The sequence below is a fragment of the Meleagris gallopavo genome, chromosome 8 (genome assembly GCF_000146605.3).
Source record: "Meleagris gallopavo isolate NT-WF06-2002-E0010 breed Aviagen turkey brand Nicholas breeding stock chromosome 8, Turkey_5.1, whole genome shotgun sequence".
NCBI lineage: Eukaryota > Metazoa > Chordata > Aves > Galliformes > Phasianidae > Meleagris > Meleagris gallopavo.
In genome coordinates, this window is record NC_015018.2 from 14,990,535 (window position 1) to 15,014,969 (window position 24,435).

The 24,435-nt window shown below is 43.3% G+C and overlaps 1 protein-coding gene across 1 annotated transcript in view; it reads left to right on the forward strand.

Annotated features, from left to right (window-relative positions):
* Positions 1 to 24,435, forward strand: part of CAMK2G (calcium/calmodulin dependent protein kinase II gamma) — a 123,680-nt gene that overhangs the window by 60,084 nt on the left and 39,161 nt on the right. The window contains exons 4-8 of the mRNA XM_019617944.2: positions 4,651 to 4,710; positions 16,729 to 16,783; positions 17,333 to 17,398; positions 20,229 to 20,301; positions 23,583 to 23,685. Coding sequence (XP_019473489.1) covers positions 4,651 to 4,710; positions 16,729 to 16,783; positions 17,333 to 17,398; positions 20,229 to 20,301; positions 23,583 to 23,685 — 357 coding nt within the window. The remainder of the gene's footprint in view (positions 1 to 4,650; positions 4,711 to 16,728; positions 16,784 to 17,332; positions 17,399 to 20,228; positions 20,302 to 23,582; positions 23,686 to 24,435) is intronic.

Genomic DNA, 24,435 nt, shown 5'->3' on the forward strand with positions numbered 1-24,435 from the left:
TTTGATAATGTTATGTAAATGTTCTCACTTGATACCTCTATACTGCTGTGATTTGCAGATGTCCTGTGCCCTGTCGGTGTGTCTGAGAATGTTCTTCTTTGGGTTTCTGTACCTTGGGAGGGGAAAGAACTCGCGTGGAGTAAACCTGCGAAACAGCAGTGCTTGTAGTGGCTGGAGTGGGACACTGGGAACCACTTCTGTCTGGAACAGAGCCCAGAAGGTGGGTCTGTCCTTCTCTGTCCATCTCTGCCACAGCATCTTTGAGGAAAGAGGCAGAGGTGATCATACACGGAAAGAAGAGTGAGAAATGCATTTCATTATAAACTGGTCATATTCCTTGCCCGGTGGGAGGTTGTCAGTTTGTCATGAAGGAAAGCTGCATTTTGCTTTTTATTTCCTTCCAGTGAACCTATCTTACATCACATTGTCCTTTTTTTCTGATGAAGTCAGATGAATTTACAATGTACAGGCTGAATTATCATGGGTTTGGTCAGTTGTCTTTTATACTCAGACTTGGTTGTTTTGGTTTATTCAGCTCAGCGTCTGTTCCAGCTGTGGCATTATGAATTGTGTACTGCCACTCCTGGCCACTCGTTGAGCACAAGCAGACCTGTTCAGTGGAGGGGCTGTTTGTATGAAGAGCTATGCTTTCACTTTTGCAGGTCCGTAATTTCCACAATAGTAACCCAATTATTCTTGTGTTCTGTTAAAGCAAATCCCCAGACAAGTGAAAACCCAAAGCAAGCCCAGTTCTCTGAACATCCCGTTTCTTATCAGGTGTGTTCTAAAGAAATGTGGTATTAGCATTACTGGAATGGCACTTAGAGCAGTGTTTGCAGAGCAGTGATGCAAAAGATATTTTGGCAAAATGTAGGCCTGGGTGTTAAAATCAAATTCAGAAATCTTATCTATGTAAAGGCCTGGGAACTAGAAATAAATATTCACATCTTTGTTTATGTGTCAAATGTGAGCAAGTTTTGTCCTGGTGCTTTTAAGCACCATCCCTTTGAGCGTTTACTTTTAAATTTTGCTATATGAACTATATAAACTGCACTTCTGTTTCCATGTAGATAGACACTGCTTCAGTCTGTAGATAGAAGTACTGTCCAAATAGCAAAAGTCTCCTTTTTTTTTGGCTGGAAAACATGAAATGAATATTAGATGAGTGTTGGTAATATCCTGTACTTAAATTTTAAGCATCAGATATTGTTCAGGGCTAGACAGCTCTGTTATTTAGCAGGAAGGGAACTTAATGAAATCCAATATTTGGAAACACGAGATAGATGAATTCAGACTTGGAACGGTCATGTAAAGATTTGACAGGAAGGGTAACTAACGTTTGGAGTAACTTCACTGGGAATATGGCTTTATTATCTCTTGAAGTCTTAAACACGAACCGTGATGTTTCCTAAAGGATACATGGTGTTTTAGGCAAGATACGGAATTTGCTGGTGGAAGTTGAGCAGTTTTGGAATGGTGGGAGATGGGCCCAATGCCATGGGGTGAATCTGGCTTGGAGTGGGCTGGGCTTCCACCTCTCCTCCACATGTGGCCTGCAGAAATCAGGGTGATCTTCTGGCGGAGGGGAGAAGAAATTATTTTCTTTGCAAGCTCTTGGTAAGGCAAGGATCAAAACCTGGATTTCTTTTCATCATTCTCCTCATGCAGTTAAGGTCTGTTGGATTTTTATGGTTCTGTGAGCTCCTGCCTACAATGTCTTCTAACCCAACCTTCAACTGCTCTAATGGGCATACAAAATTTGTTTTTTTCTGTTTCCTACTGGAAATAACTGCTGTTAGATCAGAGAGAGAAAAACAAAAATTGCAACTCTGTGTTTATTGCTGAAATTTTTAGATACTGAATTGTTTGCCCCTAGTGTTGAATTGACTGTCCCACTAATGCCTGGAACAGGAGTGGAATCCCCGTGCTGTGCCAAAGACTACCAATCAGTAAAGACCAAAAAGGGGATTTTGCGGGGCTGGAGCTCTTTTTCAGGTCACAAGCTGGAGTGTGATCCGATGCTGCCCAGAACGGGATGGGAGCTCCTGCAGAGCACGCAGAGGAGCCCAGCCCAACCCAGCCCAGCCTGACCTTTTGCTGCTCTGCACTGGGGCTGCAAGGCTGGGGTTGCCGCCTGGAGCAGTCGCATAGGGAGCGCGCTTTCTGTCTGCAAGCTGTGCTTGAGTTTGCCTGTTTTGTTGCCCTGGAGACAGAACAGTGCAGAATGCTTCACCCTGACCAGAAATAGTTTGCTGTACCTTGTGACCGGAGTGCTGTACTCCTCCTCTGGTCTCTGGCCAGGCTGCATGGTGCTGGAGGGACGGGCTGTGGGGTGATGACCTCTTGTCACAAGTTCTGCTGTGTCTGCTGCCCTGCCCGCTCCCCTCCCTCTGCGAGAGGGTGTAGGATTGCAGGGGAGCAATTGCTCTTGATTTACATCTCCCATGGCATTTTGATGGTTATGTCATTCTGTTTGAGCCTCCCTCCTGTCAGCTGTCTGTCCTGGCTGTCACAGCCCAGTGGCTGAGCAGCACGTGGTACATCTTACCTCTCCTTCCCCTTTGCTCAGCTGTTTTTGCTGTCTGCTTCCCTGTGCCCTTGTGCTTAGGAACAGATTCCCAGCAAGTGTAACTGCACACGAGGGCAACGTGATATGGGTGAGGGAAGGATCCCCTTCTGTAGGGGTTCCAAGTAGAGCTGGGAGGGTAAGAAGAGGATTTGCAAGATCCAGGCGTGCGAGAGAGTTATGGATAGTTTATCTTAAAGTGTGGTCCTGCTGTGGTCTGCTGTGAGAACCTGGCCCGGGTGCAGAGTGTGCAGCACAGTCTCTTACTTTGCAACTACTTTCTAAAACTTCATTTGCAAAACACTGTGAAAAGAGGAGCCAAGGCACCCCCGGCAATGCAGGCGAGAAAGCGCTTGCACTGCAGCAGGGCCTTGGGAGCGTGGATTCTCTCCAGGCTTTCCTGCTGCCTGCTACTTTACTGGAGTGGTTCTGGCACAGAGCTGTGAAATATATGCAACAACAACAATAATTTCCAGGACTGAGAAGAAGGGAGAGATGAAAAGAGTCATTTACCTTCCCCCCTCCCAGAACAGTAGCAGATGAGGACGTAAGCACATCTCAGCCCATATAAAATATTAATTGGGACATTTTCTACAGTTCAGCAATGGGAAAGAAGATAAAAATCCTGCAGTGCCCTGAGCTGCTATTCCCAGCCTGGGAGAGGAGTGTTCTGAGCCGAGATATCTGCCTTGGTCTCCCTCTTCTGCTCGTGATGAGAACAGTTGCCCAAACCTTTTCTGTGTAAAGGAAAGGGAGGACCATGCAGAGACTGTGGAGCTGTGTGGACTGTTCTCAATGCAGCGCTGTGGTTCTTTGTTTATGTGGATCTCTAGTGCGATTTCTGTAAAACAGAGGATGCTGCACTTGTAGCAGTCATCTGCTGAGCAGCCCAACCAGCCAAGTGTCTTGCTTACTCCTGTGGAAAGACTTGTGCCCCACAGGGAATGCAGAGAAGGTGCGTTTTCAAATCTGTATGCTGAAGACCTGCGGGAGGACAAATGTCAATAGAGTGCAGGGATGGCTGTTTCCCCTTGCTGTGCTCTTTTGCTGGCTGGAGAAGGGCAGTCAGTCCTCTCTCTTTCCGTATGTATCTGGATCCCCAAAGATCGAGAGCTCAGTAGCTTCTGGGGCTGCCATGGAGATTTGCCTCCCTCAGCTTCTTTCAGTGAAGTTGTGCTCATCTGATGTGTGTTTCATTTGCAAGGATGGGGCTTTGTACTGAAAGCCAGGACTTAATCATTGCTGTAATGAAAAATCTGAGCCTCAGCAGCTGAAGATCCCCTGCTTCTTGGCTAAGATGAGCAGAGTTGCCTTAGCTCTCTCTCCTTTCCTTGCACTCATGCATATTACGTTTCTGGGAGGAGAAACCATTTTCTGCTCTCTTTGATATGTTATTCTTTAATCTAGATGACGGTCCTGCTGAAACTGATGTTGCCTTTGGGCTGGAACAAGCATACTTAGCATTTGGGCAGGACTTCTTGCCTGGAGATCTGGAAGTGCTTGATCAGCATTTCATCAGTGACTCCATCCGTGGGTACTGAAGTATGGTTACCTTTACGGTTCATTGGAGCTGGCAGCATTCCCTACATCATGTGTTGGCTGTGCACAGCAGCACCTGTGTATTTCTCCCTTCTGCTCTTCCTTTCTTCCCTGATGTTTCTCTGGGCTGGCAGCAGGTCCCTTTCCACTTTCTGTGAGCTATTTCTTCAGAGGCTGTTCTCCAGCTTTGGAGAAGGGGATAAGTCTCATAAGTCCTGGAACTGGTTTCATGTGTTTGTGCATCTGATGGAAGAGTGGTATCTTTGTGTTGCTGTTACTATTCACTTGGAATCCAAGCAGGGAATATCTCTTTAGCACTAACCCTTTACTGGAAGCAGAGGTCCTCTGCAGTCTCATCTACAGGCACCTGATTGGCTCTCTATTACAGCTGTGAGATTTTGGGAGATGATTGTGTTCCAGCAATTCCCAGTCTCATCCATGCTTCTGGACATCAGCTGGGTCACTCTGTTCCTTTCTTTGTTGAAAATGAGCAAGAGCCTAGTTCAGAATTGTGGAGCTGAATACCTTGTTTCTTTCTCTTTCAGATCACCAGAAACTGGAACGTGAAGCTCGAATCTGCCGACTTCTAAAGCATCCGAATATTGGTAAACATCCAAAGATACTCCATGCACTGGTATCCGTGGGCTATTCTGTATATGATGAAGAAGAAATTTCCACTAGCTCAGGATGTCACAAAATGCAAAGTAGCACCATAGCAGCAGCTTTTCAGCAGAAAGAACTATTAAATTTGAGTGCAATTGTAGAGGTAGGGCATGAGGAGGAGTAGTAACCACCTTCTACAGTAATTTGCAGTGATGAATATACTAGCCAGTACTTTTATTGCTTGAAAATGTTCAGGATGACTGAAACTTTTGTTACTAGCCTAGTCACTGGGATTCGTTTGCCCTGTAAAGCTTGTTGCACTTAGTTTAGTAGGTGATGTCACTTTTTATTTGGGACTTAAATTAACTTTCATCAGCTTTATTTTTATCTGTTCTTATATTTTCTTGTCAGACCTCTCACAAATTAAATGTTGTGCCCGGGAGAATATCCACTTTTATAAGTAAACCCCACTGAAAACAGAAACATGTCACTTTCCTACTTTGGTTCTACAGCTGGTTCTCCATTTGTAATGAGTAACAATGTGACTGCTCTGTTGTGGTTTGGAAAAGAGTTTGGGGGATTGTCAGTGGTTCGTGCATTTTCTACACAGCATTTTTTTTGTCTTCCTAGAATGAACAGTTTTTTTCTTTATTTTAAGTTAAAAGAGTCTAGTCATTCTGAACTCAGTGGGTGGTTGTAAATAGAAATAAAGGAATTAAGGAAATAGAAATAAGGGATAAAGCAATTATTTTATGCCTACAGCAAAGAGTTGAAATGTGTTGAGAAGACCTCTGAAGGCTGTATCGTCCATTCAGCAGTCGTTTGAAAACCTTACCTGGTTAATGCTAGGCTTGTTTGCTCTTAAAAAGCTAGAATAATTCCACAGCCTCTAGTGGTAATCTTTCAAATATTTAGTTCTTCTATTAGACTTTAGAAAAAACATACTTTGCTACTGTTGTTTCTATTTCTATCCAGTGTATATGTAGGAAGTAGTTTTTCTTTAGTCTAACTATCTTACATATTTGAAGACTGTTATCATGTCTCTTTCTAGCCTTTTTCTTCTTCAGACTAAACAAACCCAGTTCTTTCAGTCTTTCTCATACGTCATATTTTCTAGACCTCTAGTCTTTTTTCCTTTTCTTTTTCCCTCTCTCCCTTGGACTCTGTCCAGTGACTTCATATCTATCTTGAAATGTGTTGCCTGAAAAGAGATATCAGAACCCAACTAAGACCGTGTCAGTGTTGACTACAGGGGGAAGAATTGCTTTACCTGTCACACCAAAATTATTCTTCTTTTGGCAAATTTCATTGATTGATGGAAGTTTAAGGATATTGTTGATGCACATTTGTTTTCTGACACGTTGTTGCATCAGACTACTTTCTGTGGATCTGGCAAGCAAAAAATTATTCCATCTTGTATAAATGAGGATTCTTATCAAAGTGGCTATTTCATTTATCCTAATTAAAATAAGTACTAAGAAATGTACTGTGTGGGTTCTCTTCAGGTTTGTCAAGACCATTTTGATTTACTTTCAGATGTTATACGTTTGCAATTTGTACAGTAATGTACTTAATAAAAATGCCATACATTGCATGGTGTAAATAATTAATGAAACTGTTGAATACTGATGGGCTCTGAACAAACTCTTGAAGGTGTTATGTTTTTCCAATTTGACAGTAGCAATTTTGAGTATTCTTCTCAGTGACTTCTATACACATTGTAAGCTAGTCCTGGATACACTTTTTTTAGAATTGCTTATGGAAATAGCATATTAGATGCTCTCAGAAGCCTTTCTGGAGTCTAGATACTACATGCATTGCTGCTTCCACATTCCATGAACTTGTTATGCTGTCACAGAAGGAAATTGTGTTGGAAGCTGAATTGCAGCATGCCCTCTTGTTTTGCTGTGACACAAACCTCTAGAGAGTCTAGGGCAGAGGACTGTGAGTCACAGCCCTGTGAGGTACTTTTCTCTCCCCCCTGCATATAGAATATGAAGCAAACTTGTTGAATTTATTTGCTGCCAAAAAGTTGACTCTGGTGTGATGGTTCCAGACTGTTACGTGCTGACTGTAACACCCCTATTCTGAAAAATAAATGTTTATTTGGCCATGAGGTAATGGTGATATTTCTGTTTGTTGTTACTCTTTGTGAAGTGACTACTTTCTAAGTTACCCTTGCATACCTTCACTGAACTTCAGCCCTAATTATAGGCTCTTGCTCTGTAACTGGGTGTTTTCTTGTCTTTAGATGTGTATTATGGCCAAGGTAATGACAGAGGAGTAATCCTTCAAAGAACTTAGAATTGCAGTGTGGTTATTCCTTGATCAAGAAAACGTTTCCGTCTATAGACAGAAGAAAGTTGTCCTGAGGCAATTTTCTGATTTCCAAAGCCATGTTTGTTCTACATACCATGTTCTTGTTGGGAGCCATACATTTGAAATTGCCATTACAAATGGTCTTGTCAGACTTCATTTCAGTAGAGGAAGGACTTAATTCCTTAGCTTTCAACTTGTGTTTTTGATTCTCCTGACAACATTCTAGAGTATTTAGTGTCCAGAGAAACCCTGTTCCAGCCACACTCACCAAATTACTGCCAAATTGGTTCGACATCAATCAGCATTCTGTTCTAAAGGGAAAATGGTTGCATCCATTACTCAGGATACGAGAGTGTCAGAAAGAGGCAGAAAGCAGCACTGTTAAAACCTTGCTGTCTGTAAGCAGATAAAATGCTTGTGGAAGTTGGCAAGAGTCATGACTGCATGGGGAATTCCACTTGTCCTTAAGCAACATATTATTTCAGTGATTCACATATCTATAAATCTTGTGGGCATTTGTCATGAATGTATTTGGGGACATGTAGAAGAGTAAGTGAACGATCTGGTGCTCTCTTCTCTTGGTCCCTGCTTTGCAGGAAAGAAGCATGTTTCTCCAGGCATGCTCACAGCTCTGCCCCTTCATTTGCAGGTGTTTCCCCAATTGTGCCACTGAAACTTGTGCATTTACGATAAAATAGGCTTCATCATTGCTTTCTTTTTGCTGTAGAGCTAAACTTGCAGTGTTTTGAATGTCACCGCTTTCTTATTGGAGCAGCTCTTTTGGTCTCTTAGAATTAAACTTTAATTTTGGTTGGCCTGTGTATTTGATTTTTAAGTCCTCTAATTCAGCCACTACCCATGGGTTCTCTTGTGGATAATTCGGGTTTTTGCATTTTGCTACACAGCAACTAGCAGAGTAGCGACAGAGCTGGGAACCCCAGTGTCTTCCAGCTGTCTTGTTCCACATAGATGGGAAGTGCTCAGTTCTGAATGTGACCTTTCCTGCTCCAGAACTCTCAAAGCAATGATGCAGCATTTGCTAATTCTTATTCATAGGTCTGAAAACTGTTTTCTAGCATTCCTGTGTTTGTCCATCCTGTTGTTAAATGTTCCCCTTCTACTTTTAAATTTTCTTAGTTATGCCAGCCTAAATATGTCCCTCCTCTTTGGACCTGTCACCGGATGAGCTGTACTCCTTCTTAGATGTTTTTAAATCAACCGTGCAAAAGTAGTTCTTGAATATCTTTTGTTTATAACTCAATCTGAGCAGTTTGTTATTTTTACCTTCTTCATGTCAGTTATTGTGTCCTAGCTCAGGGCAGCCTTTGCTGTGAAGAATTGCATGCATTTAGCTCTGAAATAACAAAAATACATATTTTAAGAGAGGCTGATAGTAGCCAAATGACGAAGCCAAATTCTTTTTCTGATTTCTGCCTCTGTATCCTTTTCTGAACTGCTTCAGAGTTAATTTCTTTGAAGGAATTTATAGCAGTGGTGAAATGCTGTCCTCAGCATCTACTGGAATTACTGCTTTTTCAGGTTTTTTCCTACTTCTGATTTTTTTCTCCAGAAAATACTTGAAGTTCAGTTCTTTAAATTTTCACTTCTATCTTCTGGTTTCTTTAAGAATAAACCGTGGTTCTGGACAATTCCTTATTCCTTATTTCCTTATGGAAAACATAGCACAGAAATCTCCTGTGGATTAGCAGAATTTGTTTTGACCCTGTTCAGTTTTATTTCCTTTGAAAATGATCCTTCTCTCCTAGTACCTCTGTCTTGTGGAAGAGATTTTCATGGATGTTTATTTAACAGTACACGGTTCATCTTTGCTTAAGTAAGGGTGATGATCAAGGTGTGAGTTGCTTCAAGAAGGGTTTTGTGCTTCTCTGTGCAGCCCATTGTAGACTATCACGATGCTCATAACTACTGGAGGAGGAAATGGTGCATTGGTCACGCAGACCCAGTGTTGGGGTTGTCTCAGCCCCCACCAAGGTTCACTCGTGCATCAGCTTGAGGATCTCTTGCTGAGCAGGCCCTCACTTCCGCCATCCCTTGCTGCTTGGGGTGCATGCTTAGCACCTTTTCTTAACAGGAGATCTGAATTGCTTCCATAGTGAACAAGAGAATGCTGTAGGCTGTGTTTTGCTGTAAACAGCAGATTTCCCTGTTTTCGTTTGGCTGCAGACATCCAGGCTGCTCTCCTATGGAAGCACAGTGATTTCCACGTGGGATAACAGTTCTGGATGGTCATGTCTGCATTGTTATCAGAAGAGTAGGAAATATTCCTGCTAATGAACTCTTTTGGATCACATAATGTTTGAGTAAGACATAGTAAATGTTATGTATTGTGCACTGAATTTCAGCCTTTCAGTGCAGACATTGCAAAATGAAAGAAAAAAAAAATGTTTAGTTGGCACTGAAATGTTTAAAAAAAATACTGTGTATGCTTTCATTATTACTTTTACATTTTACCTCTGCAGAAGGACCAGTTTCTCAACAGGAAAGATACTGCCCTCTGTGCAGCTTCTTCCAAGGCTGTGGACTGCTGTGCCTGACCTTACTTTTTAGGGTCTGAGTGTTTTTTGAGAAGAAAAAATAAATCCTAGTGGTATTTTGCACTCCTCGAGACTGTCCCTTGTCTTTCCTTGGAGAGCCTGCAGCAGCCTGCTTCTACCTGAACAGAGCTGTGTTAACAAGATCTTTTCTATTTTCCAAAGCTTTGAAACTGCAATTGGTGTGAAATGCTGTGGGCCTGGGGAGCTGGCAAGCCAGTATATATCCAGCATCCTGTAACTTCTCTGTGTCAGATTTGGAGGCAGAAGGAAGGAAAGAATCCCTGATCCTGATGGACTGGTTAACACCAGCACGCAATGTCCTGTTAGCTAACTGTCCTGCTGCTGTTAGTTACTGCTCTAACAAAGCTGGTCATTAGCTGCTGGAACAGATGATTTCTAGAGGATTATTTGCATTACACAATTTAATGCTCTTTAATAGCAAATTTTTAATTAAAAGGAGAGTCCTTTTGGAAGCAGCCTGAGCAGCTGCAGCTGAATTCTGCATGTTTAATGTAATTAGAGAAACAGCTGGGGTGGGAGCTGAGCACCCAGCTCCCAGGCAGTTGCAGGCTTGTGGTGGCTCCTCGTGGGACGGGAGTCCTGGGAGCTGTGAACTGTGCTGGGAGCGTCCTGGCATGCAGCCAGGCTGGGAGGCGGTGGGACAATTCCTGAGCAGGCTCTCAGGCTGGTGAGCAGCTGGGGAAGTGGGCTGTGGGTTGGAGCCATCTGTGTCAGCTCACTTGTCGCTTGTGCTGCCACAGACGATGGTGCTCAGTTTGCAGTCTGCTGGGCCGTGTGTATTTGTATCTGTAGTTTCAGCATTTCCTGGCACATTGGAGAGGGCGTCAGGCAAGGCATCTTTGGTAAAGGGTATCAGGCAGGTTTTAGCCTCCAGTTTTATTTTGCTTCTTCTGATATATACTTTTTGTAATATGCCCCCTGTGGTATCTCTTTGCGTGATACAGGCAAACATTTGGCTGGGAAGTGCTGAAAAGTGAAGCTTGGCTGCTTCTAATGAGTGGCTGACCTTCTAATGCCGTTGTTCGATCCAGAAGATCCTAGAGCAAACTTTTGAGTTCGTAATGCTAAGACTACGTGAAAGAGTTAGAGCATTTCTATTACTATAACCAAGGAGACAACCAGAAGTCTTTGTTGCCTTGTTTTTGCTCTGCTGCATGTACTGCAACAAAGGCAACTTAATTTGAGAATTCCAAGTGTTATATAATCCCAGTACATGAGATATATTGGTGCAGAGTGGCCAATAGTATGTTATATTTTCCCATTGGATCCAAACGCTTTAAACTCTAGGTTCAGCAGTGAAGTTGACCCTTTCCTCTTGCTGAGCACTGTCACTAAGGACAGGCAGGGACCGTTGGTATATAGGAGCAAGTATGTTTCAACTCATGTTAAATTTTCCTAAGCAGAGATTAATAATTTTGAAGATAGAAGGAATCATCCTGTGAAATTATTCTTCTGCTTGTTTGTTTCTTTGCCTTGTGCTGTGACTCCAATAACTGTTCTGTTTGCAGAGCAAACCTTACAGCAGTTTGACAGAGACCAGCCTGCCTTATAGAGGAGGCTCATCCTGGGCTTGTGTGGCAGGCATGAATGCTCTGGGCATTGAAACGAGTAAAACAATGATAAAATTGGGCACACTGGCAGAGTAAAGGGAAGAGGTGGATCAAGTCAGCTAGCTATCATCTCTGCTTGTGACTTGGGTATCAATTTGCTTTCTAAATATGACCCTTTAAAAATAAGATGCCTGTTGCCCTTCCTTGTCTTTTTATATTTCCGTTGTATAGGTGAACTTTTATAAAACTGAAAGATTCTTCTGATTCCTTTGTGGTTCACTTCAACTTCCGTATTCACAGTCTTGCTTTGTGTGATGCAGCAGCAAGTGCCGTTGGCTGTTAGGCTGATACAGTCTGTTTTGCTTGAGATTTTTCTTATTATGATCAGATGCTTTGTACTATGCTTAGGCCTCAGGGAGCTGCAGCTGCCTGTACAGGGTCACAATTCAAGAAAAAAATGACAAGGGGATGAAGACATGAGTTTTTGGGTAAGAGAGGTAGTTTGCTGTCACTGCTTTTGTGTTGTCAATTATTTTCCTAAGAGGCCAGCTCTGTGGATGGTGCTTCCTATACTGGTAATGGCAGTTTATGTAGGGTGAGAGCTGTAGTTTGATGGGTTGAGACTTGAGAGGAAACAGGAAAGAGAAGGATGCTTAAACCAGTGAGAGAGGTTGTGCCTTGTATATAGGTGGTGGCAAACGGCAGCTCTTTAACAGTGCAGTATTACAGGTGTGCATTTAAAATTGAAGGGACAGTGGTAGCAATCTCCTTATGCCAGGTGGAATACTACTGTGGTACCAGCTTCAGGACTGTATATGAAGAAAGCTATGCTATTTCTGTGTTCTTATTTAAAAGCAAACAAACAAACAAACAAGAAAACAGCTCCCCCAAAAACTGTAACTGATTCCGCTTCTTTGGTTAGCAGTTGTCCAGGCATTGCTAACTAGTTCTGTGGTTTTTATTTGCTATTTCTGAAGTTATCCGTAAGACTTCAGTCTTACAAAACTAATGTTCTTATGAACTGTATGAGCCTTTTGCTTGATGTGAATGGGACTTTTTTTCTGTGCCCTGACTAAAACCTTGGGTGAAGTCTTTCACCATATCCTGTAACTGACTTAGTGCCTTGTTGTCTGACTTGCTTCTGTTTTCTTTCTTACTCCCCTCTCCTTGTCTGTGCTTGCTAACCTTCGCAGTTAGTTCTTTCATCCATCAAAGACCTTTGGCGTGGGAACAGTCATAAGATGACCAGGAGTGTACTTGGTGTTGGCAGGGACTGATTTTCTACATCTGCAAGAATTCCTGTGGTAAGAGTGTTTAGCTAGGAAGAAAATATGATTTGAATTGCTGCTTCTGGGTGACAAAATCAGCTAATGGAAGTCAACTACATTGTATTCTGGTGAATAAAGTAAGGTCAGGTTCCTTTGGCAAGTACTGGGCTTCTGTATAGTTTGTTCATCTTTTGGGAGACTCTGTGTTTCTATTGTGCAATTTCCTTGTTGCTGTGACTTGCAGCTCTCTGTGGTGTGTGCATGTCTAGCCTGCTGTACCAGGCATGGACATCTCTGCTCCCGTGGCGGGAGAAAGAAAAAGGGTCTGTGACATTTTGGAGGGAAAGAATAGCTGGATTAGTTCTTTTATTAATTCTTCATTTTATAGATGGTCAATTTTCACTACTCCTTTTTACCCTCTTCTAGCACCTACATATGATTACATTTTTCACCCTGTCATGTCAGTAGGTTGCACAGGTATGAAGAGGCCACGTGGACTCTGCTCAGCTGGTTGAAGCTGAGCTTAAGGTAATAATGAAGATATTAGATGGTGCTTCAGGTGCAGCACCTGTGGAACAAATGGTATCTACTTTGCCTGGGAAATTATATGAAATGGAGAGTACTCAGTGCTCAGGTCCTTGTGACCACCCCCCTCTCCCCTTGGAAGCTGCCATGTGGGAGCCCACGCCCTGTCATGGTGTGGAGAGCCCTCATGGCCGAGGCTGAAGCAGCAGGCCCTGCACCGTCTGCAAGATGGTATCTGATGGTTTTGTATCTCCATGATGAATGTCAAAATAATGTGGATCTTCTGGCTGAGCCAAATTGGAGGGGAGGCCAAGAAACATTTTAAGTGCATTCATCCTTGACATGAGGTAAAGGTGGTGGAGTTGCTTCTGACTATGTGCTGTTTCCTGAGCTGCCTGAATGGTTTTGGAAAAGGCTGTGTTGTTACAAATAGATAGTTCACAAAGCCTTTGAGAGCAGAGCACTTCAACATGCATGTCAGTAGTGCAACTCCTGGCACAAGTGTGACTGCCATGTTCTTGCAGGGTAGGAAGGCCAGCTGTGAGTCTGCAGGTGGGCCAGTGGACAACGTGTTAGCATAAAGAGGCACTGGGTACTCTCTCACTTCCACTTCAGGGCATTGCTTTCACCTCTTCCCTTTAGTGTCAGTGTGAAGCAGGTATGGGCTAGAATTGAAAGTCATGAGAGTTTTGGCTATTCAGACTTGTCTCAGCCCATCTCATCATTGCTCTCTTTCACAGTTTAAGTCTGATGTTTTAAGCTGTTGCTAATTATTTCTTCGCGGGGTGGTGGTACCCACTGCCCTCATTCCCGTTGCTTCTATGCTGTTCCAGTGTTACCTGTGAGCTTTGTTACCTATGCAGATTAAATCCTGTGCAAGTTTTGTTCAGCATTGCTCTGGGTGGTTGCGAGGAAGCAGCTCCCTTGTTAAGTTAATGGCCTGCATCCTGCCTCCATGGTCTGCTCTATTCTTTTGCTGTGCAGCCTTAGGGTGATGTATGGCACTGGTATTTATGAGCCAATAAATACAATTCTCTGTTCTCCTGTCATGGTTCCTCACCTAAGTACACAAACGGTGTTTTACTGTCCTTGAAGGCTCTTTCTGCTGCCTCTGCCAGTCTTTGCCAGCTGACTTGCTGCTTCCTTCCTCTTTCAAAATGTATCTGACAAAATCACTTTCCTCAGGACAAAGAAATATTACCAAAAAGCTCTTTCATATTTTATATTTGGTTGCAGTTTGCTGTCTGCATCTTTGTGTCAGAGTTCAGAGTTCACTGTTTCTTTCTTCTACCTGCAGACGTGTTTGCTGCTCCTGGCTGCAGCTCAGCCCACTGGTGGCAGTCCTCTTCCACTGTTGGGATCTCATTTGTGCTGCTGCTCTCTGATTTGCTGCTTCTGACAGCACTTTGCTGACCTTTCAGGTGCCAGAGGGTGGAGAATGCTTTCTGGCATACTGAGTATTACCTGACATGACCTTATTAGCACATTCAGCTTTCCTTGAAATTTCGCCATCTGTTCCTTCTTCCCCTTTTATAAGGTTTCTGCACAGGCTTTTGCCTGTGTCCTGGGCATTAGCTCTCATTTATGTAGTTGCCTTTTGCATATACATCAAACAATTTTGTGCATCGCAGTGAAAATCTCATGGCATTGGAGTGAAAACCTGCCCTATGCTGAGAATCCAAGTGTTTGTTTTAGTCACTTTATGTCTTGTTCCCAGCCTTCAATGGAAATGTTTTCTCCTAGGAGATACCTTTCTCTGTATTTTTTGTAATATCACCTCTGCTGGATTCTGCCAAGTGCTCAGAGGACAAGTCCTTGTATAAACTCAAAGTTGTATTACGGTGAAGTTATTACAAAACTGACTAAAGCTTGGAAGATATTTTTATTTTGGTTATTTATTTTACTGCATATTATTTGAGATATTTAATTCTTAAGGGTGCTACATCTCTGTTTTCAGCAGAGGAAACAGTTTTATGTCAAATACCTGCACTACTGTTCCCTTAACTGTACTTGCTGGTTGGCAGTCTTATGCCTTGTGGAGTACTGTTCCCAAACCTCTTCCATGAAAAGAAATGCTGAGGAGAGGAAGTTGGTCAAAGGACCAGCCTGGAGAGCTTGCAAATTATGGCAGGGAAAAAATGCTGGAGCATGCAGGAAAGAAGAATATAATTCTTTTAGGAAAGGTGTAGGAAGTGGTCTCTACACTTTTATGCTACTCTTAATTTTGAGTTTGTGGATGTTTGCATGCACATGTTGCAAGAAGGGTAAGAAGAGAGCATTGAGAAAATTTGTGGTTGTTTCCTATGAGATGAGAGCAGGTGCCAAGTGCTGGTTTGAAACATTTCCAAGATGATGATGGTAACTGACGTCATGGATGAATAAAAGGTGCAAACTGACCTCTTGATGCTGGCAAAGAGATAATAATTGTTCCCAACTCCCTGCGTTGGGAAAAGCCAAGACAGGTCGCTCATGTTTTACATGGAAAAGAATGGAAGACAGGGAAGGGATGCAAAGGTACTGCTATAGTGACAGAACAAGATAACTATCTTGTTTTTGTAGAGATGAGAACAGTAATGTTGCTTCAGTCAATACTCAATTACAAGATGTTGCAGTGGCTGAGACTCACTCTAGCCCATCTAGTTGTGTGAATCAATAGGGAAATCCTGTAGATGGAATCATGTAAATAAGGTAACCAACCTGTCCTAGTCTGGGTGTGACAGTTTAAGGACTGAGTCAAGTAGGACTGCTAGTTAGTGACTCTGATTGGCAAGGAAAAGAGTGAAGTTTTTCAGCAGGAGAGAAAAGCTAAAAGGAGGATGTAGAGATATGAGAAACTGAGCTCTTAATTTTGTATTGCTGTAAAAGCAAAACCTAAAGTTACAGTTAATCCAAGAAACATAAAAGAAAGCGAGGCTTTAATTCAGACAGGAGGAAATGGCACTAGAAGAGAAATTCATTTCTGTTGTGGATGTACTCATCACTATTTACTGCTTGTAACTTGGGGGAAGGATGACAGGGCCCCGGAGATCACACAGAGCAGATCTCACAGGGCAGCCCATTGTAGATGCAACCTCAGCCCTGGTGGTGAAGAGGATGAGAAAAGGGAAAAGGTGGAAGTTAATTTAGGCAACAAGAGGGGATGTGTAAGGAAGTTGAGGGAGGATTAAATTTTAAGGACAGTTGTGGTCATCTATGCCTTTAGTAACAAATAGATTAGAAAAATAAAACAAAAGTGAGTCTGAATTTTAGGTAATGATTGGAGGTATAAGTTGGAATGGAGTCAGGAAAAGAAAGTAAAGAAACAGACTTCGTTGAGCTTTACAGATAAAAGGTAGAAGGGAGATGGACAGCACCAACGTGCAGGTGGGCTTGCAGATGGATTTTGGCATTTTTTATTTGTATTATTTTTGGTTGGAGATTCTGAAAAGGGTTTGGGGAAAATAAGAATGATTGAGGAAAGACTGCAAAGCATGAGCATGGAAGAAAGAGTGGGTAGATGTGAAAGGAGAGTACTGAAGTTTTAGAAGAGGAGAACGAATGGTCAAAGAAGTTCAGAGTTTGTTTTGGCACTGGGGTGAGGTGGGTGTATGTGAAGGACACCCATCTGTTCCTTTGAGATAAGCAAAGGAAATAGGTCACTAACTGAGCACACAAAATGAAGGGCATAGGGAATTAATGGGCTGAGTTGAGGGAGAGCTTGTCTATGTGGCTAGGCTTGATTTTTGAAGTGTCATATTTGCTACATGCTCTGTAAATCTCCATTTCTTGATTGTGTTTTGCAGTGCGGCTCCATGACAGTATTTCAGAAGAAGGCTTCCATTACCTCGTCTTTGATCTGTAAGTGTATTTCTTCGGCTTTGATGCTTCATCAACAGTACTGACACGTGGATGGTTGAGTAGGAGCAGGATAAGAAACACCTGAATTCTCTCTTTCTCTTCCAAGATCTGTACAAAAAAGCACTTTAAAAAAAATCGTTGACTATGTGGTAGGGTATAGACCAGGAAAACTCCTGACAGCAGGTACAAGTGTGGGATGGCAATGAGTGGCTAATTGTGACTTTTGTCCCTGAGGCAGTTTGCAGGGATCAAAGGAAGGCTTGTCTGCCCAAACGTAATATTTGCTGAGCCCTGTAAAAATGCATGGGCATTTTTGCTCAGTGCATTGAGAGTGTTCTGTGAGCTGCCAATGCTGGTGCTCTGGCTGTGGAGCTGCCCTCGTCCTTCCATACCACAGATCCCTATGAAGGCTGCTCAGCACAGGCTGCAGGAGGATTGTAGGGAAAGGATGTGAACACAGAGGCAGTACAAGTACCATACAGCCTTCTGGCTAGGCTTGGTCAGCTAGGCTGGGACAAGCTCTGTAACAACCTTTATTTTATACTCCAGGGTTACTGGTGGGGAGCTATTTGAAGATATTGTTGCCAGAGAGTACTACAGTGAAGCAGATGCCAGGTAAGACTGTTTCCAGATCCTTCAGTGTGTGCCATGTGTGTTGGCAAGCAGGATGAATTTCCTGACTGATGTTCTGTGCATGGCTTTGTTCTGCAACTCTTGCTCCCTATCTGGAAAAAGCAATTCCTCTTTCTGCCATTAGCATAAACTATTGTCACCGACCAGCCTGACTCACCGCAGCTCCAGCTCTTGCTGCCAGCAGATGCTGCTGCTGTGGTGTGTTCTTTGCTGGGAGCTCTGTTGCTAGTGGCTTTGTCCGGCTGACCTTCCTGGTGACTGGCGACAGGGTGTCCTTAGTGAGTAACACGGGAGAGCTGTCCTCTGGCTGTGGGAAAGCTCTGTCTGCTTGGCCTCTGCCCTCCTGTAGGGCTTCCAGTGACGTGCTGCTGCTTTTGGGCAGACCTGTTCAAGTTGCTTTTGTTTAGGTAATGGTTTTACAGGAGTGGGAGGAAAAGAAGGGCTTTAAAGGCTATGATTCTGTGAAAGCTCTCTGATGGTATGCTGACTGTTGCAGTGAAAAAAATGGCATAATGTGTGCCTTTCTACTTTAATATTAAAAAGATTTCAAGCTGTGCCCTTTCTTACTCTGAGCGTTCCCCCTTTCTTCCATGTGTGAGCTTCCTGAAACAGACTGTGCTTGTCCCTTTGCTGTTGATGCAGTTGCACAGTAATAGCTAAGGATGCCTCTGAACCATCTGTCTGTTGGCCGAGGAGAACCTGGAAACAAAACTGGGTTCAGGCAGCTCCTGTTCTGCTGTAGCAGGCCTTAAGAATGGCCTGATGATGATATTTCATCGTTACGTATTCTGTATCTTTGTCCGCATCCCATACTACCTCTTGCTAGAGCATGAATTAAGAGAGCCATGGGAGGAGAGGGATAAGAAGGGAGCAGTGAATGTTGCTGCAAAGTGAGTTTGGCAGGTAGTGCTTTGAGGAAGCTCGTCCTGAAGTGGTAAGCACACCAGGTTGGATAGAAGCAGCGCTGCAGAGAGCATGTCTTTCCTGAATGTAAGGAAGGAAAGAGTATGGCATGTTTGTACACTTGCGCAGCCCGTGGGTGCTTACTTGCTTTCCATGTACACTTACAACCACTTTCTTCTGGGCATTACATGATGCTTTCAAATGAGGTGTTGCACCACACGCTCTGCTGGGGAGCTGTCTGCTGATGGGCAAGGCCAACGGGCTCATCACTGGTGGAACTCCTGGAGGATCTGAAAGCTCTGTAGAGGTTTTCATTGGGGTGTACATGTGGATTGTAGGCACGGCATCTCAAACAGATGTGCAGTCACTTGACTTGTTCCACCTTGAAGTTGGGAAGTTTAGAGTTTATCATCAGCCTCCCCACTGCCCCTCTTGCTGGTGCCTGTTCTCTGAAGTGATGAAGAGCTGACTGTGACCAACACTGCTCAGAAAAATATTGGCTGTGCTGGAGGAGAGGGAGAAGCTATATGAGCCTTCCTGGGGGTGCTTAAAGCCTTCTGACTTTAAGCTGGACAAGACTCACAGTGCCCATAAGATGACAGAATGAAACTCCTCCTCCCTTTCTCCCCCCATGCTGAGCTGAATTCCAGAGCAGGCTGGGAGAGCGAGGGAGCGAGGTCCGTGCCAATCTGCCGCACTTGGCTCGTCTGGGACACCTCACACTTTTGCCATTTTTGGCCAGAAAATCTCTCTCACTCAGACTCAGCTCTGTTCTAATTATACATTTTTGTTTTGGGAGCAAGGAGATATTCATGGACTCCAACCCTGAGGCTTGTGCTGCCAGCTCTGGGGAGGCAGGGGCAACATACACAGGGCTTCGTCTCTCCCCTTCCTTCTCTCAATCTCTTCCCATCTTTTCTAGTAGACAACTTCCTTTTGCTGAAGTATTTTTAATTTGTTCCCCTGAGATGAGCAGAATTTGGTGAGGAGACAGTGAGCTCACAAACATAACCTATTTGAGTTACCCACGTCTGGGTGCCTACTGCCCAGCCATGCGGGCTGCCAAAATGCCCCCTTCTTGCAGCAGTCACTCTAAAAGCTCAGTAAATTTGTGACAGAATAGATTGTTTTAATCAGAAATCTCTTCCATGGTTGTTTTGCACTGTTCTAATGTGTCAGGTATAAATGTGGGGTTGCTTTTCTCCTCTGTGATTACAGCAAAGAGAGTGACAGAGGCGTCAGTTTTCTGTGGGCTGGGGCAGTGCAGCACACTGTGTTCAACAGAGGCTGAGTCTGCTTTTCAGATTGCTAACCTCTTAAGTGGGATCTGTACTTAAAAGGCACCCAGTAAGCGGGTGTGTACACACACACATTGTACATGTAAAGTGCTTGAGATGCTGCTTTTAAAGCTTTGCAAACTGGCAGGCACCCAAGAATCTTCATCCTGAACTTACTGGAGGAGTTTGCTGCTTTCTAAAGTTTATTCTGTGCTTGGAGTAGCTCCGTTCAGTGTTTCCTGGAGCTCTGGGCCGTGCATGTCCAGTCTCAGCTGCTGTTTGCAGCTACCTGTGTGCCTCAGTTCCCTGTGCAGGGTGGGTGTTACTGGCTAGGGGAGTAAGTGGGATGCTTAGTGCAGAGAAAAGGAAAGGAAGGAGACAATGACATGCAGACAAGAGGCTCTCTGGTCCTGCTGTAGCTAGGATGTCTAGCATCCTATTGCTGAGTGGGAGGGAGCGTTAAGTGGTGACAGCACTGAGCTGCGGCATCCTGTAGGCTCAACCAAGGGATTCAGCCTAGAGCTCTCAGCTCTCCGTAGTACAAATATAAAAGTTGGGGAAATGTTCTGGGATAGGTTGCCAAATGTATGTATACACGTGTGTAACTCTGCGTCTCTCCCTTTATCTTGCAGCCACTGTATTCATCAGATACTGGAGAGTGTGAATCACATTCACCAGCATGATATCGTGCACAGGGATTTGAAGGTAATATTTCCTCCGTGCCACGGAGGCTGAGGAGCAGCCAGGGCATCACTGGAAGAGGCAAGACAGGAATTATGTTGCCAGCTGGCAGGGCCTTGTCTTTTGTATTTCTTTATTTGTTTGCTTGTTTTCATTTTGTTTCCCTTCACTATGGCTGGGCACAGTTGTTCCTGAAGCACAAATTCATTCTTTCAGATTTTTCTAGAGGGTGTACTAAGTTCCCGAGGAAGTTTTCTTTCTTCATGAACTTTGTCAGCTCTCAGCACCTCTGAGGCAGCTCCTGGATGGGATAGTTGTGGTATCACACAGCAGTGGACTTTCGGAGAAGTTTGGGTAGGATTCATTATCATGAAGGACACTTTCTAGTTTGCTGTTGAAGAGATCTCTAGAGTCCTGGGGCATTCTCTGTTCAATCTGCCAGGATGAGTTTGTCTACACAGAACATGTATATTTTTATTCTTCACTGTTGCCAAACACATGCTATTGGACTAGGACAGAGATGCACAAAAAGAATTTTTCATGTCATTTCTTTCTTTTCTCATCAGTAGAAGCTTTTAATCAAAAAACAAAATTGCTGGCTAGTAGAACAATGAGTAAATCAGCTGTCTGCCACAGTCTGACACATTTATAGACCCAGAGCCCCCACAGTGGAGTTACTTAAAATTCCCTTCACACATGGCACTAGCTGTACTGGGAGCTGAGCAGACTCCAGAACAAAGAGGCTTGTGCCAGAAGGTCTACCTATCCTGCAGCATTCTCTGTCTAAAGTGGGGATGATGATGACCACCAGTGGTCCAGTGAAATTAATGCAGGATGACACCTGCTTCTATTGTTGGTGTTGGATTGTTATACAGTGCATAACAGGTATAAAAATATTTTGACAGAGTCACAGAATGCTTGAGGTTGGAAGGGACTACTTGGGATCATCTAGTCCAACTCTCCTGCTTCAAGCAGGGTCACCTAGAGCACATTGTAAAGAGAGAAGTAAAAACACTGCAATCTTAGTGGCAGTGTTCTGCTACATCCTGTATAAAGTGGAAGGTGTTCCTGCCTACAGCAGGGAGGTTGGAAGTAGATCTTTATGGTGTTTTTCAACCCAAACCAATGTTTTCATATAGTGAGCAGATAGTAGCTCTTAGTATTTCTGTCAGACTCCCGTGCAACACTCTTGGCTTTCTGATTCAGAGCACTTTGGAAAGCGGTCTAGTGTGGAATGACTGCTCTGAATTTAGAGCTGGTACCCGCTCATGAGAAGGGCAACTTCCAAGAGGCACTATTGCCCAAAATTAGGGCTTCTATGAAAATAGGTAGTGTTTTCTAGTGCAAGATACTGCAAGTTTTCTTTTGTGTTTTGTGTTTATACATCACCTATTTTGCTTCCCGAGTTTTGTTTGTGTTAGTTGTTAACTTGTTTAAAATTAGACACTCCACACAGTATAGTGTGTTTCTTCTGTTGCTTCCTCCAATTCACTGAAGCTATCCAGGCCCGAGGATTATCCATTCCTTTTAGAATAAATGATCCCATGCTCCTTATTTAATGTTATAGCTCTATGCCAGAAGTTTGGCCTTTCAGGATCAACGTATAATAACTGCAGAACTTGCTTCATGTGAAGTTGTCTCTTGCACCTTTTGTAAACTGGTCTTCTAGCTCTTGTTCTCTAAAAGAACTTTGAATATCAGACTACCCATAGGGACAAGACAGTAAGAAATTAAGGAATGCATTCCTTCCTTACAGTAAGTGTGTGGAGCCTGAGGCAATCCATATGTTGGCAAACATGCATGGATGATAAACACCGTTGGCCTTGAAGTGTTTGTAGCTGTAGTTTAGAAGGAAATTATGCTTAGCTGGCACAAGCCTGACCTAAATTTCAGTGTTTCAGGCCAAGCCAAAGCGTGACCTGAAGTTGGGAGTGATTTTCAGAATACTTCACTGGTCTGCTGCTTTAAGGACTTGTTTATACTGGTGTATTTTTGTAGCTTAATTAACACAGGCTTTTCCAGATAGTGAAAAAATGGTGCCATCAAAGCTTATTGAGAACCAATTCCCCGTTTTTTCATGTAATTTATGGCAAGGGCTGTGATAGGCAAAGCTTTCTTCCTTTCTTTCAGACCAAAAGCAAGGAACGTGTCCAGTACTTTTAAGGATGTGAATGAGCATAGCATCTCATTCCTGTTAGGCAGAACAGGGATGGAGGGTTTCAGGGGGATGAAAATGGTGAGCAGGATGCAAAAAGCCAGCTTCACTGGATTTGTGAAACTAAGATGAAGTCTCATTTCTGTATTTCCAGGCTTCCATCTGTCTTAGTTAAAAACTCAAGTTGATATGAATTGCACAAATGATCAGAAGGGAATAAGATGTGAAATGACATTTGTCATTCCTTGTCTCTGTTGTGTTTCCTGCTGATCTGTAATAGCCACCACCTTAAAGGCTTTGAGGTTTCAATTAGTCTGTTGTAACAAGCTGCTGTGGTGCTACAGAGAAAGCTGCTGACTGTCTCAGTACAATTCTTGAAGCTGTAGTGAGACTTCTACTGAAGTCTTTTACTGGAACACAACAGAATTATGACCCAAGTGAGATTCACATGATGGGAAGTAGTCTGTCTCCCATTTCTGGCACCTGGGGCAAGTGACATGGTTGTACATAGTACAGGTGACAGTGGTAGTAGCATGACAGCATATTTAACACTACTGTATGTAAGGATTTGTAGCATGAAAGTAACAGTATACAAGAGCACTCACTGTTGTTGCCAATTTGAGGCTTTTTCTGTAAGGGATGAAAGCTACTGTCTATCTACATGATGCCATCCCACATTACAGCTCTGTATTTGGCAGACCCTATTAGCATCATATTTACTTTTCCAGTGCCTTGAGGACTGTATAACGTTCATGGGGTGAAACATCACTGTGGATTTTGTCTTCTGCATCCCATTCTCCTCCGTTGCTCCACATTACTTTCTGCGGGGATGGCAAAAATAAATTTTGGGTTCTGTGCTTCAGGAACTGTACTGTCAGTGCCCTCTGGTGTCAGCATGTAACGTATGGGCTGGACTGGGAGAGGCTCCAACTCCTATAGAGGATTTGTATTAGATTTGAAGATTTTCTGCCACTCTAGGTCAAGGCCATTTGTTGCTGTTGCTCTGCTTTCATCTGAACAGCTTAAGTATGTGCCTGCTGTCAACAGATTGCATTTAATGATGTGAATACAAAGATAGGAGGTTTTAATGAGGATATCAATCTTTCATTCTTACCCCCTCCCTTTTTTTCTTTTCCTTTCTTCTCCCCAGCCTGAGAATTTGCTACTGGCAAGTAAATGTAAAGGTGCTGCTGTCAAACTGGCTGACTTTGGACTGGCTATTGAAGTGCAGGGAGAGCAGCAGGCCTGGTTTGGTAAGAATGTTTGAGGTTTCTAACTTTTGCTCACGCCTTTACTAATTGAGTTGCACCCAACCTAAGTATACTCTCTCAGCTCTTCCAGCATACTTGCATGCATTTAGCATAGCTACTTCCAGCATCCCAGCCTCTAGGTCCTCAGGCATGAGCCTCTGTGCAATAGAGGAAAGACGTAGTGACAGAAAAAAGTGTCTGTGTATTCCTTCATTTTTCTTGTTATTGTTTAGTAGATGCTAGCGTCAGAGGTGAATGCAACTGCTAAGTTTAGACCCTGATCCAAACTTTCCTATGACTTAGGAGTGCAGAGATCTGGAATTTTGTTTGGTCATTTTACAGAAATGCACTTGAATTGGCCTTCTCAGGCACATTTGGATCTTTGCTGTATCTTTGTTTAGGTAAAACATAATTAGAAATGAGACCTTCTCAGGCTTAACATCAGCTCTGATACTCTGCAGTGCTGTGGAGATTCTGGAGAGACAAGTACTTCTCCTGATCTGCCCACACCATTTGGTAATGGGATATGTCCCATCTATGTCTAGCATTCTCCAATACTAAGCTATTACACGTAACTATGATGTGAAGCATATGAGATATACAGTGTATGAGTTTGTGCCCAGCTAGTTGCAATGCTCCCTCCCTCTTTTATATTTTTCTGTTCTTCCTGCAGTACACAGATGTTTTCTTTCTTTTTTAATTTTTTTGTCCCTTTCTGTTGGTCTACCTAGAGGTAGCTTTGGCAAACATGGG